This window comes from Ursus arctos, unplaced genomic scaffold (genome assembly GCF_023065955.2).
Source record: "Ursus arctos isolate Adak ecotype North America unplaced genomic scaffold, UrsArc2.0 scaffold_37, whole genome shotgun sequence".
NCBI lineage: Eukaryota > Metazoa > Chordata > Mammalia > Carnivora > Ursidae > Ursus > Ursus arctos.
Genome location: NW_026623053.1, coordinates 18454931 through 18469474, shown reverse-complemented (window position 1 = coordinate 18469474; position 14544 = coordinate 18454931). Strand labels below are relative to the sequence as shown.

The 14544-nt window shown below is 46.4% G+C and overlaps 1 protein-coding gene across 1 annotated transcript; it reads right to left on the bottom strand.

Annotated features, from left to right (window-relative positions):
* Positions 1 to 86: 86 nt before the first annotated feature.
* SSTR1 (somatostatin receptor 1) lies at positions 87 to 3483 on the bottom strand. Its single transcript, XM_026513628.4, has one exon. It carries the CDS (start codon positions 3481 to 3483, stop codon positions 2308 to 2310), a length of 1176 nt encoding a protein of 391 aa, XP_026369413.2. The 3' UTR covers positions 87 to 2307.
* Between the last annotated feature and the right edge of the window lie 11061 nt (positions 3484 to 14544).

The window sequence follows — 14544 nt, the reverse complement described above, 5'->3', positions numbered from 1 at the left end:
TTAAGATTTGTAAATTTCATTGTTCTTAACCATTAAAAATCTATTTACCAAAGGAGTAATAATATATATTATTATTAAGGGACAGATCTAAACTTTATGATGTATAACCAAAAGCATATATTTGTTCCTTAGTTTAAACAAAACGTTAGAGACATTTTAACTCTTGGTTACTGCTTTCAGGAAAGCACAATGTTCTTGAAGCAAATATTACACAAAACATCTTTTTCCGTGATTTCAACCATTGTGTATCATGTCAATGAGAGAACCTGACAGCCCCAGACTTGTATCTCCCAATGGTTGTAATACACTCTGGCTTAAGCAATCAACTAACAAACATGTGTTTAGTGCCTACTATGTACATGCCAGCATATTAAAGCAATACAGGAAATACAAAGAAGGAAAATTATTGGTCCTTGCCCTGCTCAGGCTTCCAATATAATTGGTAGGATTAAACACAGACACAAATTACTCTACTTTCAATGTGTTCAAAAGAAGTGACAATGTTAACTAGATTGTCTATTAGAATTGCCTATGCTGGAACCTAGAAGAAGCAGGGACATAAACAGGGACATTCTCAGCACTGATAAAAATCTGTCTGCATGGGCTTTCTCAGCTCCAGACTTGAGCGCAGTTACACCCGTATCTGAAAGTGCTCCTACCAACCTCACATTGTTTCATGGACTCGTAACAATAGAGCAAGATAAATAGATGTCGTATGTAAAAATATAAATAAAATCATACATAGGGTGATGTTGAAAGGAATTCAGGACATTCCACTCTGCATGGGAGGTGGCTCACCCATGTTATCATTTATCTACTTATTTATTATTAAGACAAACAAGAGACTATATGAGAAAAAGTATAAAAGAATCCCCCAACTTCACTGAACACAAGCAAGAAGAGAGGGATAAGAAGAGAGAGCCCAAAAAAGAGGAGAGGTTTTTGAGGGGTCCTTGGGGAGAAAGCTCCCCCCCCCACTGCTACCTCGATCCCCACCCCCAGTGTCCTGAAGGAAAGGCCCTGGGCTAAGCAAGTAGTGAAAAGCAAAGCAGAGACACCTTTTCAAACATCACAAACAAACAAATAAATAAATAAATATGTCAAACAAGAAAATAACTTATTAGGCACCGCTTGAAAGGCAGCAACCTTCAGGGGCCAGGCAGGCGGCACTCTTTAGCCTGTGGGCGGCGGCAACGCGCTCGGGATTGGCCAAGGCTCAGAAGGCGCCACCGAGGTCCTGGCCCCGGCGCCCGGTCTTCGAGATAAACCAGGACAGGAAACCGAGGAGGTTGTTGCTCTTACATCTGCACCGCCAGAAGCTTAGGTGAGGGAGCAATCCTAGTGTAGCTGCAGACTCCCGGGCGGCCCCGGAGAAAGTGCGCCCTGCCCTGCCGGGCCAACTCAGACCAGCGTTGTCCCAGGAGTGCCCAGCGCTTGGTCTTTGAAATCAAAAGCGCTGGCTGTGAGCCGGAAAAGAGGGTGGTTTCTATTACAATCCCCTCCCCGCCAAACCCCGGAACCTTCTGAAAACTCCTGGATCGCCCGTTGTCAGTTCCTTTTTGCTCCAAAGGAGGGTTTGGATGGGGACTGCAGAATGCCTGGGGTTCGAAGCGCGGGACCGATTTTACTAAGCACCTGGCTCCGCCCTGGGTGGAGTGGGAGTGGCGAAGGGGTTCCGGGAAGGGCACGACTTCACCCGAGAGTAGGAGAAAAGACCAAGTGCCTAGTTCATTTCCTATTCCTACTCCCCTTCAAACAGAGCCGAGCAAAGGGAGAGCGGTGATTCTCCAGACTCCGCTAGGGGCACCAGGCAGAATCTGGCGAGCAGAGGGGCGCGGCAGGGCGGGGCTGCGGGCGAGCTGGGGACTCACCCCGTGGGAAACCCGTGGCGGTACCTGCGGCTCAGCTTAAACAAAAACAACGGCTGGCCCGGCTGAGGGTCAGGCTGAGTTGACGACGTTTATGAGTTCATGATCTGCACCTGCAGGACGGGGCGGAAGGAAAGATCGAAGTTACAGAGTGGGGAGCATAGCGGGGCGCAGAAGGGCAAGCGCAGTGTTGGAGGGAGCGAAAGTGGCAGAGGAGAAAGGGGCCCGCGAGCCTTCCCAATGTATAAGCAAAGTGCCCAATTCCACCTTTGTGGAGCGACTTTCCCGGGTCTCTCCACCCCACGCGCACACAGTGTCTTAGCCCCAGTTTGCCCCACCGCACCCAGACGCCTGGGATAGTTTCACCTCTGGCACCCGGCCTCCCTTCCTCCTCATCTTCCTCCTCCTGCCTTGCGCAGGGCCCTTGCGTGGCCAAGGCTCAGAGAGTCGTGATCCGAGACGTGCAGGTGCCATTCCGGAAGACACCGCCTCCGGACTCCAGGTTCTCCGGCTGGAAGTCCTCCACGCTGTAAGCGCGGCTCTTGAGGGCCGTGGCGTAGTAGTCGACAGGCTCCTCGGCGGCGTTGTCCATCCAGCTGAGGCACAGGATGCGCTGGAAAGAGCGCTTGAAGTTGTCCGAAAGGAAGCCATAGAGGATGGGATTGGCGCAGCTGTTGGCGTAGCCGAGGATGACCGACAGCTGGCTCACCGTGGCGTCGTCCTGCTCCGCAAACACGTTGACCAGCTGCACTACATAGAAAGGCATCCAGCAGATGACAAACACCATCACCACCATCATCACCATCAGGGTGATCTTGCGCTCCGAGCGCTTGCGCTGCTGCCAGCCGGCCTTGAGGGCCACCATGCGCATTTTGGCGATGATGAGCACGTAGCACAGGCAGATAGCCCCGACGGGCAGCAGGAAGCCCATGAGAAATGTGTACAACACGAAGCCCACTAGCCAGCGCTGAGCGGGCTCGGGCATGAGCATGTTGCAGGCCACCGTGCCATCACTGTTGGCCGCTGTGCGCGAGAAGACCACAATGGGCAGAATGACAAGCAGCGATAGCACCCACACGCCCAAATTCACCACCTTGGCCACGGTGGGCCGGCGGTAGCGTGCTGCCTTAATGGGGTGCACCACTGCCACGTACCGGTCCACGCTAAGCACAGTCAGACAGTAGATGCTGGTGAACATGTTGACTGCGTCCACGCTGAGCACGAGACGGCAGAGCAGCGCGCCGAAGGGCCAGTGGCGAAGCAACGTGGAGGTGACCAGGAATGGCACACTGAGCATGAGCAGCTCATCGGCGATGGCCAGGTTCAGGATGTAGATGTTGGTGGCCGTCTTCATTTTGGCGTAGCGCAGGATCACGTAGATGACCATGGAGTTACCGCACAGCCCCACCAGGCACACCACGGAGTAGATGAAGGAGATGAGGATGGCGCTGCCCTGGCCCTCGCTCAAGGTCCCGTTCTGGGACGCATTTCGCCCCGGCTCCTCCATGCCGTCCGCAGCGCCGGCCCCGGGGCCCCTGCTGCCGCCGCCTTCGCCGCAGCTGCCCGGGCTGGGGCTAGGAGAGGAAGGAGAGGAGGCAGTGCCATTGGGGAACATTTCAGCTGCTGGGGACCGATGGGACTACTGGGGCTGGGCGCTCCTCGCGCCCCCGCCGCTTGCGCGCTCACTCGGCACCCCGCCCGCTTGCCCGCAGCTCACGGCTGCCGGCCACCTGGGGTAGCACGGAGCGACTACGGGGAGCTTGGCTCTGACCGCCGCTGGCAGGGCGCATTGCCCAGCGGCGGCTTGCGCGCAGCCGCTTGCAGCTCCGGGGCGCCTGGGCACAGGCGAGCCTGGAGAGGGGAGGACAGGAGGCTGGAGCCCCGCGCCGCACAGCCATTAAGTGGCGCGGCTCTGGGCTGGTGAATGATTAATAAACACCACCAGCGCGTCAGCAGCTACGAAGAGGGAGGGGTGGGGGAGGAAAAGAGGGAGGAAGGCGATATAGGTGGCTTACCACCCCTCGCCCAATTTTTTTCTTTCCCAGTCCTGTGCTCGGATCAACTCCAGCAGCTGCTCCGGGGGGGTCCCCTGCAATACCTTTTACCCATCCCTCAGGGGGAACTGGGGAGTTTCTCCGCCTTCCTGGAGGATGGATGGGAACCAAAGGTGTAGAATCTGTCCCACCCCACCCGGCTCCTATCCAGTGAAGCAGACCCCGGGCACAGATGTCTGGAGTTCATCTCAGTTTCCCTCAGTTGCTGCCCCGTCCTGAGAGACCCCAACTCCACTCTCATCCAATCGTCCAGGGCCCTAAACCCCCACCTCCCCCTCCCGCTAGCCTGCTCCTGGAGACCCGCCGCGGAACCTCCCGGACCCCTTACCCAGGGCGCGCTACCTCCAGACTGACGACGCGTAGATGGCCCGTGCAAAGTGCCTGTGCGGTCTGGTGGCACGGTGACGTTCTCCGCGCAGTCCAACTCCTTTCTTTGGGCCGGACCCCCGCACAAGCGCCCACGCAGATACTCTTAGAGTCGCTGAAACTGACCCTGAGCCGTGTTAAGAGGAGGAAGGACAAAAACCGTGCGTTAGGAGATTCTGCGTTACAACACCGCAGGCAGCTCTTCGCGGGCGGGAGTGATTTAGGGGCCTGAGTAAACCATTGCGAATCTCTTAATAAAGCTGGTAGTGCCCAGAGCCCCCTGCGTCTCCCAGAGGAGTATAGACTGCAGAGAGGAGGACGCGCGGCTGGGAGCACGGAAGGAGCCCGAGGCTCCCCCCCGAACGTGCCAGGCGCCGTATTGGAAATCCATCTAGGTGTTCACTGGGGAAAGATATGGCCGCGCCGCTTGGAAAGGCTCCGCCTGCGTCCCTGCTGTACTTTGTACCCGGGAGAGTTGGCGGGCCCGGGGGGGGGGGGGGAGTGTAAAGGCCTGGGAGAGCAAGGATGCCAGCCCCTCTAAACCCACGCGGGGCCCACCGTGCAGGTGGCCAGACCTGTCACCAACTCCACAAACTGGCAGGAAGACCTTCGGGTCTTTCCGTGAGTTACTAGGATTTCAGCCTTTTCTGAGGCCCCTGAACGTGTGACCAGTTCTAGTTCACGTTCCTAAACTTTTAAGAGACAGAAAAGGATGTAGGCACGCCTAAACTCGCCTGTTTCATTTACGAATTGAATGGTTTCTGTGTAAAAGAATGAACGTTCAAGCACCACGATTTTTAACCACCTCTGGGACTTCCCACCATCCCTAGCCTAGGTTCCCTTTGGCTTTCCACTTGGTTCCAGTCCAAGGAAGGATCACTCTATCCAGCTCTCCTGTTCTTTTTTGAAAATCCCATCAAGTCTTTCTCCGAAATGTGCCTGTTCCCAGGAAGGCTGGCTGCAGCGGCCTCCTGCTGGGCCTCTTGCAAACCTCAGCTTCAACGCCAGTTTCTTGTTAGTTCCTCCTTCCTCTCAACTAAGTGGAGCACCCACTCTGCCCTAGGTCTCAGCCTTCCCTCCCATCGGTATAATTTACACTCCGGAGAGGCAACCTGAAACAGAAACTCAACTCCTTACTAAAGCTGTTTGCACCAGACAGTTCAGCATGCAGATATGGATGCAGAACCTGAAAAAAAATAGTATAATTCCTATTGCCTCGTTTTGTATGGGCAATCTTTTGCATATATGTGTTTTAGTTCTCAAACTAAACGCTCCTGAAAGGAAAAGAGTAACTTCTGTAGTGTGTTGATTTTAACAATCAAAGATACATTATGGCAGGCCCTCATAGGAAGGTGTGCAAGGACACTGAGTTATTAATGAGAAATGTGCTAGGAAGGAATTTGGAATTTCATAAGGCCCAAGCTGTTTAACCCAGTACTTTATCTAAACAAATTACTTTTTACCTTTTACGAAAATGGGATGTGGAATTGATGGTTAGTTGTGTTTTATTTTCCTTAAAAAGTCCTGAACATATGGAGGGGAAAAAAAATGTTCATCAAGTTAAAAAAAAAAAAAGTCCTTTTTCCCCCCAGAAGAGCCAAGCCTCATAATGGTTTAGATGCCTCTTTGCCAATCACTGACTGAAGACACCTGGCTATTCTTCAGGGGGCTGACATTTCAACAGTCATCATTCAGAAGCCTTGGCATTGCTCATAGCTCCTCGGGGAGGAAAGGGTGATGGGAGCTGGTAGAGCAGAGTTCTGTTGTTCATACTCTCATATGTTCACTTTGCAGCTTACCTGAAGGAAATCTCCTCTCCATTTAGTGGTCGGCTCATATAGGAAAGAAGAAAACTTAAGACCTGAAATGAACATGTTCGTTTGTTTGCTTGTTTCGCAAGCGGTTTCTATGATGAAGTATTTATCCATTAAAAAAAGATTGACAAGGAAATAACACACCCAGTAGAACAGGTATAATAATTTTTTTAAAGGAAAAAAAATACAAGTGTTGGCCGGCATGTGGAGAAATTGGAACACTTACATGTTGCTGATGGGAATAAAAAGTGACGCAGCAGCTTTGGAACGTGTAATGATTCTTCAAAAAGCTAAACAGAATTCTATATGACCAAGCAACATGCTGCCCCTAGGTATTTGGCCCACCCAAATTGAAAATAGGTGTTTGAACAACCATGCTCATAGAAACACCATTCACAATAGCCCAAAAGTCAAACCCAAATATCCATCAACTGTTGAATGGGTAAACAAAGGGCGGTGGATCCTCACAATAGATTATCCATCCATAGAAAGGAATGTACCCACACGTAACATTATGCAAAGTGAAGAATGCAAAACAGAAAAAGTCGTGTATGGCATGACTCCATTTAGCTGAGATGTCCAGACCAGGCAAATCCTTAGGGACAAAGCAGACCAGAGGTTGGCAGGGGCTGAGGGAGGAAGGAATGGGGGAATGACGGCTTAATGGGGGTGGGGTTACTTTTTCGGGTTATGGAAATGTTCTGGAGTCAGATAATGGTGGTGGTTGTACAACACTGTGAATGTACTGAAAGCTACTGAATTGTACATTTTGAAAATGGTTACAATTATGATTTTTACGTCATGTGATACTTCAATCAAAAGAGAGCCATCGCAGTGGGTATGAGCCATGCGGTGTTATATGGAATCTTTTCGGTTACGTATTTCTTAACATTGTATCTGTGAACTAATCCGTGAACAAACAAAAACAATCAAGCAAAAGGCAGCATTTCTGGACTAAACAATATGAGATTGAGGTTGCAGCTGTTTTTAAATTATATTACGAACAGGAGCCCAGTTAGGAATCTGCCTTCCTCTCAGACCTTAATTTAATGTCTCTTGATGAAACAGGAACACCAGTGTAGGCATGGCATTGCTATAATGTGTAAGGAACATGGCCTAGGAGAAGGCAGAACTCCACAGTCTTCATGTCTTGTTTAAAAACGTGTTCTTTTTTTAAATTCACATATCTAGAGCCTGGAAAAGCTTAGGATAGGCTTGTTTCCCCTGTGAAAGTTCACTCTCCCGCAGTCTCTTCTTCTTTGGTTACTATCTTTTCTATGCCTCTGTGATATGAACATTTCTAGATATGAGAGAAGAAAGATGATGGCCTGCAAGAAGGGGAGAAGGAAAAGTCATAATTTAGGAAGTTGCAGATTCTTAAGTGGACTGTTTTTCTTCCCCATCTCAATTCTACAAGCTACACTCCCCTGTGCTATCAGGTACCAGGTGCACCCTTGGATTACTGTATTTATCACACTGTGCTGTGATTTCTTTGTGTACTTATCTCTCCTCCCTTCTAAATCTGTAAGCTCGCTGAGAACAGTGGGTATATTTTACTTATCTTTATATCCCCAGCACCCAGCACAGCACCTGGAAAATTGCCCAACACCTCCTTGTTTGATTTTTCTGAGGTATGCCATAGATAATATCTTCCTTTTGTTCCAACCCATAAGATGTAAATACAAAGAAATGCACTTTCAGCCTCTTGCAAGAAAAGTTTTAATATCTGTGTAATATCATCATCTGTAATAATTTCTTACACATTTAAATCATTCTGAACAATTTCAATTTGCATGTCCTATATCAACAATTATCATGCTGATGAATCCTCATTGATCATTCTTGGTCTTAAATTTCTTGGCAGAGAAAAGGCTCTGGAAAATGGGCGGTGCATACTTTAGTAGCTAATGATGGTTATTTAATAGTATCATGCAGTGTGAAAGCCATTATATGTGGAAGATCGTTTCTTTTAATTGCAGTCCCGAGTCTCAGTTGGTTTGGTGGAATAGTAATTATCAGGAGCTCAAAGTCTGTTTCTGTCAAAATCATTACTAATGTGGTTTTTCCAACTGGAGCCTATGGTGGTCCTCAGATGAGCTCCTCTAATCCGGGCCAGTGGGAAAGTGCTGGTTGGGGCCAGGGATTAAAAGGAACACTTTCCGGAACGTACTTTGCACCGGCATCATCACAGTTGTGTTTACGAACACCTGTCTGGGCAGATGGGACCAAGGTGGTGCTAAGGGGCAAGCACCCCTCGGCCATACGGACCACAGCAGAGGTATGTGTCACCTGAAGTCCATCTGCCACCAAGCAGTGAACGTGACGACAGTCTGATAAGAGAGTTAGCCAGAGTGCAAATGTGGGAATGGGGCTAAGCAACAATCCTGGACCTCATTTCCCAGGGATGCCCCCTTGCTTCACAGCAGTGTGGGTAGCCTGTGGTTCGGCTCATCACCAATCTCAGCAACTCGCCCTGGCCTGCTGATTTTCCTATTGTCTCTTCTGTGAAACAGCATGACAGAGTCATTTTTGTGCTTTCAAAAAAGACACACACAGTGCAACAACTCACATTTTCTCCTATGGATTCTCTACTACTAAATACTATTTCTAAGAACAGGAATTCAGCACCGACAGGAAAGTATTCATTATTATCAATGGAAAAATAAAAATAGAGCAAAGAACAAAAGCAGGCGCGTGTTACTGGTATTATTTTGAATAGTCCTTACCACTAAGACCTTTTTCTGTGATGGCGTCTCTGTCAGTCTAGGATTTCCTGATCCATTTAATTTCAAACAATTTTATCAAAAATTTTCAGACATCATTCTTTCCAGCAGACGCTACACAAGTGCTTTCAAAGTCACAAAACCATATTTTTTGTTTCTCTTAATTGATGTTTAATTTCAAGCAAAGCATTTAAACAGTTACAGCAAATCACCCATTCCCTGAGAAGGGGTTGTTTCTTTCGAGTGGGCTGTATCTGTCAATCAGTTTCACCAGCTAAGGAACAGCCCAAAGCCAGGAAAGAGCTGGCTGTGGGAAGCAAAGATAGCTTTGGAGATGAAAGCTATGAGCTATCCTTTTTTTCTTTTTTTTTTAAAGATCTTAAAAGTTTTGTTCTTAATTAAAAACAAAAAGGTATATAATTAGAGAGTGATTCAATCTATGTAGTTACCACAACACCTGCCATCGTGATACTGCCCCTTGTTCCCATGTTAAGTGTCTTGAGGCAGGGCACTAGGACCAAAACACTGCTTTATTTAGATGACATGAAGCAACTAGATGACCGATGTTTTCTTCCTTTTGCACAAGTGACGTGAAACTGTCAATAATGGGCTTGTGTTGAATACATCTCTGTCTTGTGTTGGAGGTAGGAGGAATGGGGCACGGTGTCTGTGAGCTATGGACTCAGAAGGTAGGCTCAGAACCACTGGGATTGGTCCAGAAAGAGAACGCCTGCATGGCCCGCTCACTCCCTCTTCCTGAGGGTGGGCTGCCTCCCCAAAGCCAGGCCCTGCCCCTCCTCTGCTTTCTCCGGGCAACATGGGTGGTTCTTTACATTGTCCTTGAAGAAGCAGCCTGTGTGACAGCCTGACTCTTCCTTTCTTGTCAGAAGAGGGAGGAAGGGTCCACCTGGCCTCAAATAGGAAGTTATCATTCCTTGTTGACAGCCTGGGTGAACTGAAATTTCACCGCTTATGGAATTAGCCAAAACATTGATTTCTAATACTGCATCCTGTGATTTAAAAAAAAGAATTCAGAGAGGGGCATCTGGGTGGCTCAGTCGGTCAAGGGTCTGCCTTCGGCTCAGGTCATGATCTCGGGGTCCTGGGATCGAGCCCCGCATTGGGCTCCTTGTTTAGTGAGGAGTCTGCTTCTGCTTCTTCCTCTGCCTCCTCTCTCCTCGTGCTCTCTCTGGCTCTTTCTCTCTCTCAAATAAATGAAATCTTTAAGAAGAAATTCAGAGAAGTGAAATTCAAACAATAGCAGACTAGTCTTCATTCCATCGTTGTATTGTATGTGGTCACTTTTTTGCCTCTATTTCTTAGTGAGGAGGAACTGAAATTCGTATCACAATTCCACTATGTATGAGTAATACTATGTTTTTAAGCAAAGCCAAATAATTTTTCATTAATTTAACAAATATTTATCATGTGCCCACTGGGTGCCAGGTGCTGTTCTAGGCACTGGAAATACAGTGGCAAAGATTAAGTGGTTTCCTATAGACTTCTAGCAAGACAGGAGAGTAAGGAAGTAGACGTATGGGTAATGGGATTGCACTTGGTGTTAAGTCCTAAGAAGAAAAGTAGGAATCAGGGGCCAGAGACTGCTGGAGAGGCTGGGTGTATTTGACCCAGGTTAGACCAAAAGGGAAGGAAGTGATGCTTGAACAGCCCTGAGTGATGCGAAAGTGAAGCAGCACACGGCGGTGGGAGTCTTGCTCCAGCAGCACGTGGGAAGTAGTTGAGGCCCTGGAGGAACACGTGGGGAGTGGGGTGTTAGGGCACGGTGGTTGGCCTGTACGACACCTGGGCCCAAACTGACCAGTAAACAGTAGCCTGTTACACCTTCAACAGTGAAAAACTGGCTGGGCTAGATGGTGCAACGCACGCATTAAATATATGTCTTGTATCTATTGCAATAGAACAGTAATTAAACACTAAAAATGATGTTGGGTGAATTATTGTTGACACAGAAAGATGGTCAAGACATTGCCAAGTGTGAAAAGTCTATTTCATTATCAACAATGGCCAAACTATGGAGAGAGCGCAAATGTCCATCAACTGATGAATGGATAAAGAAGAGGTGGTATGTGTATATATATGTGTGTATATATATGTATATATATATTCACACAATGGATATGTATATGTGTATATATACACACACAGACACACACACACACACAATGGAATATTACTCAGACATCAAAAAGAATGAAATCTTGCCGCTTGCAATGACATGGATGGAGCTCGAGTGTGTTATGCTAAGTGAAATAAGTCAGTCAGAGAAAGACAAGTAACATATGATTTCACTCCTCTGCGGAATTTAAGAAACAAAATAGATGGACATATGGGAGGAGGAAAAAAGAGAGGGAAACAAACCATTAGAGACTCTTAACTACAGAGAACAAATGGAGGGCTGATGGAGGGAAGTGGGCGGGGGATGGGCTAGATGGGGGATGGGTATGAAGGAGGGCACTTACGATGAGCACTGGGTGTTGTATGTAAGTGATGAATTACTAAATTCTACTCCTGAAACCAATATTGCACTGCATGTTAACTAACTAAAATTTAAATAAAAAGAAATTTTTAAAGTCTATTTTGAAACTATATGAGCCCATTAAATATACACACACACACACACACACACCCCAAATGATCATATACATCAGTAGGCCTGAAAAGACGGTTACCAAGATATTATAAAAGTGGTTATCACAAGGCAGTTGGGTTATGGATGTTTTCAGCTCCCTTTAATATAGAGAGATTTTCTAATTTTTCAGCCATGAGTATGTATTGCTTTTAAATAAGATAAAAGTAATAAAAGCTTTGTTTTAATTTAAAAAAAGAAAAGACTCCAGGCCATAAGTGTCTGCTCTATTTAATGGGGCATTCACTGATTTATTTCCTCTTTAATTATTTTACTTTCAGAAAAACACGAATAAATTTATTCTAGAAATTAACATATTACAATGCAAATTAAATAGCAAATGAAATGTACCCAGCAGAAGGTAGTAGAAGGAACTGAAACAGGAGCTGGGGTAGCCTGCTATCTTCCAGGCAAGCTCTACAGCCCCATGGCCAAGTAGTCTCTTGAGTGTGCTGGAATCAACTACACCACCTCTTGGAATTGCTCTGGGAATGTGAATCACAAGATGGTGTTTGTGAAAGCACGGTATCGTCGTCTAAAGCCAGACTTGTCAATTTCAGTCACATATTTTCCATGTATTTAAATTCGGGCATGTTATTTGACCTTTCTGTGCCTCAGTTTCCTTTTTTGTAAACCGAAGATCACAGTGTGTCTACCTAACAGGGTTGTTAAAAGGATAAAATATGTTCGAGGCGTTTAGAACAATGTCTGGCACGTAGTAAGGACGATGCCAAGTATTTAGCTTTTATAAAATAATTTCCAAAGTATGGATTACAATGTAACGTTATCTTTTCATCCATCAAAAGAACTTAAGAACTTCATTTTTGCCTCTTGCTCAAGAACGATTTAAGCCGGTAGGTCTAGCAGTCACTTTTGCAGGGTACAGAGCAGCTACCCTGTGCATGTTACTTATCCCTTCCTCTTCCTCCTGCCTGTCCCGTCTTATAATTCAGCACCATGATCCGTGTTCCAGTCACAGGTTTTCAGTACATGTCACAAATTCCACTAAAATAATTCTAAAATATTAATCATCACTTCTATCCACATCATACCAAGGTGAATCCAATCTAACCCCATCATAAGGGTTCAAACAAACCACTGTATTCACTGACTCGACTAATCTGATTGTTCTAATGTTACACAGGCACAGTCGGAATTTGCTGTAAGTTTTCTGTCTCGATTTCCAATGAGACCCCCAAGTTTCCAGGCTGTCAGCTATAGTTAAAAATGTATTCACATTCTAAAGAGAGGTTCACTCCTCTCAAGCCGTCACCCACCTCCAGCCTCTGTGGAAGAGTAGAAAGAAAGAGTGATGGAGATTATTTCCTCAGAGTTTTCAGAGTGCTGTGCGTTGTCCCTCCCATTGAATATGGAAAGTGGCTTCTTACCCAGTCACTGAAGGATGGGGCTTCTACAAAATCACTCGAAGAGCTTGTCAGGGGTCCACTGGGGTCGGTAAGACTCAGCGATCGGTGCCCGATTCTTACTTGGCAAATTTAAAAGGGAACGAGAGACCTATTGGTACTTCCTCAGACGACAGAGTGAAGAGAAAAGGCTGCAGGTGGGAAAAGCTGATTCCCACTGAAAATGAGGCAGAGGCAGAGGTTGCCCTGCACTGGAATGAACAGCACAGCGGGCAGACAGGTGGGAACACCTTGATGGACCCACTCTGCCTGACTGAGATGTTCTGACCGGGAAGTTTATGCACCAGAAGGAGGAGCCGAGTAGGGAAGATGGCCAGCTGGGAGGGGTTAGGGGGCAGTCCAGCAAAGTGAGAGGTCTCTAGCAAGAGGTGGGGACAGTGCTGAAGAATCCAACGAAGAACTCCCCAAGAGAAAGAGCCACTCCCAGAGGACACCCATGCATGATTATAATTGTACCAAATTAAGGGAGAGCTTTCCTGTCTGTTAAAGCTGTCCCCTGTCAACTGCAGGAGACAAAGGCAGAGCAAGGAGCAAGGGAGAGGCGGAAAAATAATAAATAATAAGTAATCCAACTATTCCTCTCCTCCCTACTGTAAGATCCGAGCATGGATCAGGCTCAAGTTAGTACAGGAACAAGGACCTTTAAATTGAATGAGAAATTAAAGTTTCAATTTAGAAAGAATTGCTTTTTATAATGTCTCAAAATAGGATGATATTTATGTGAAATTGAACAAAAAAGCTATGGGATTGTGTGCACCAAAGACTTTCCAATTAGCTTTGGCATATTTAGTCCTTCCAACTGCACTATGAGGACGTTTCTACTTACTACCCTCATTTTGCAGATGAAGAAACCAAAGCACAGAGAGGTTAAATAACTAGCTAGAGTCACACAGCTAAAAAAGTCAGAGATCTGATTTGACTAGCAATCTGGCTGAGGGCCTATGCTCTTAACCACCATGCCACACTGCTGTGGTCTTCTGTCTCACTGAACTACTCAATTAAAGGTTTTTCTCTCTTTTTAATGTTTCAATAGTTTTTTCCAGTTTTATTGAGAAATAATTAACACACATCACCGTATTCGTTTGGGGCATACAGCATAATGGTTTCATTTAGATATATCGTGAAATGATTGCCACAATGGGTTCAGCTAATATCCCTATTCTCATATAGATACAATAAAAAGAAAAGAAAAAAGGAAAGAAACAAGAAAAAAATTTTCTTGTTGTGATGAGAACTCTTAGGATGATTCCTCCTCCAATTCCCCCTCCCCTGACCTCTGGTAACCACGAGTGTGATCTCTTTTTCTATGAGCTTAATTGTTGTTTTTTTTTAATCCCACATATAAGTGAGATCATATAGTATTTGTCTTCCTGTCGCTTTTTTTCACTTTGCATAATGCCTCCAAGTCCACCCATGTTGTAGCAAATTGTAGGATTTCCTCATTTTTTATGGCTGAATAATATTCCATTATATGTATATTGCATCTTCCTTATCCATTCATCCATTCATGGACATGTAGGTTGTTTCTCGGTCTCAGCTATTGTGAATAACGCCATTATAAACATAGGAGTGTAGATAATTCTTTAATTTAGTGTTTTCATTTCCTTTGGATATATTCCCAGAAGTAGAATTGCTGGGTCAGATTGTA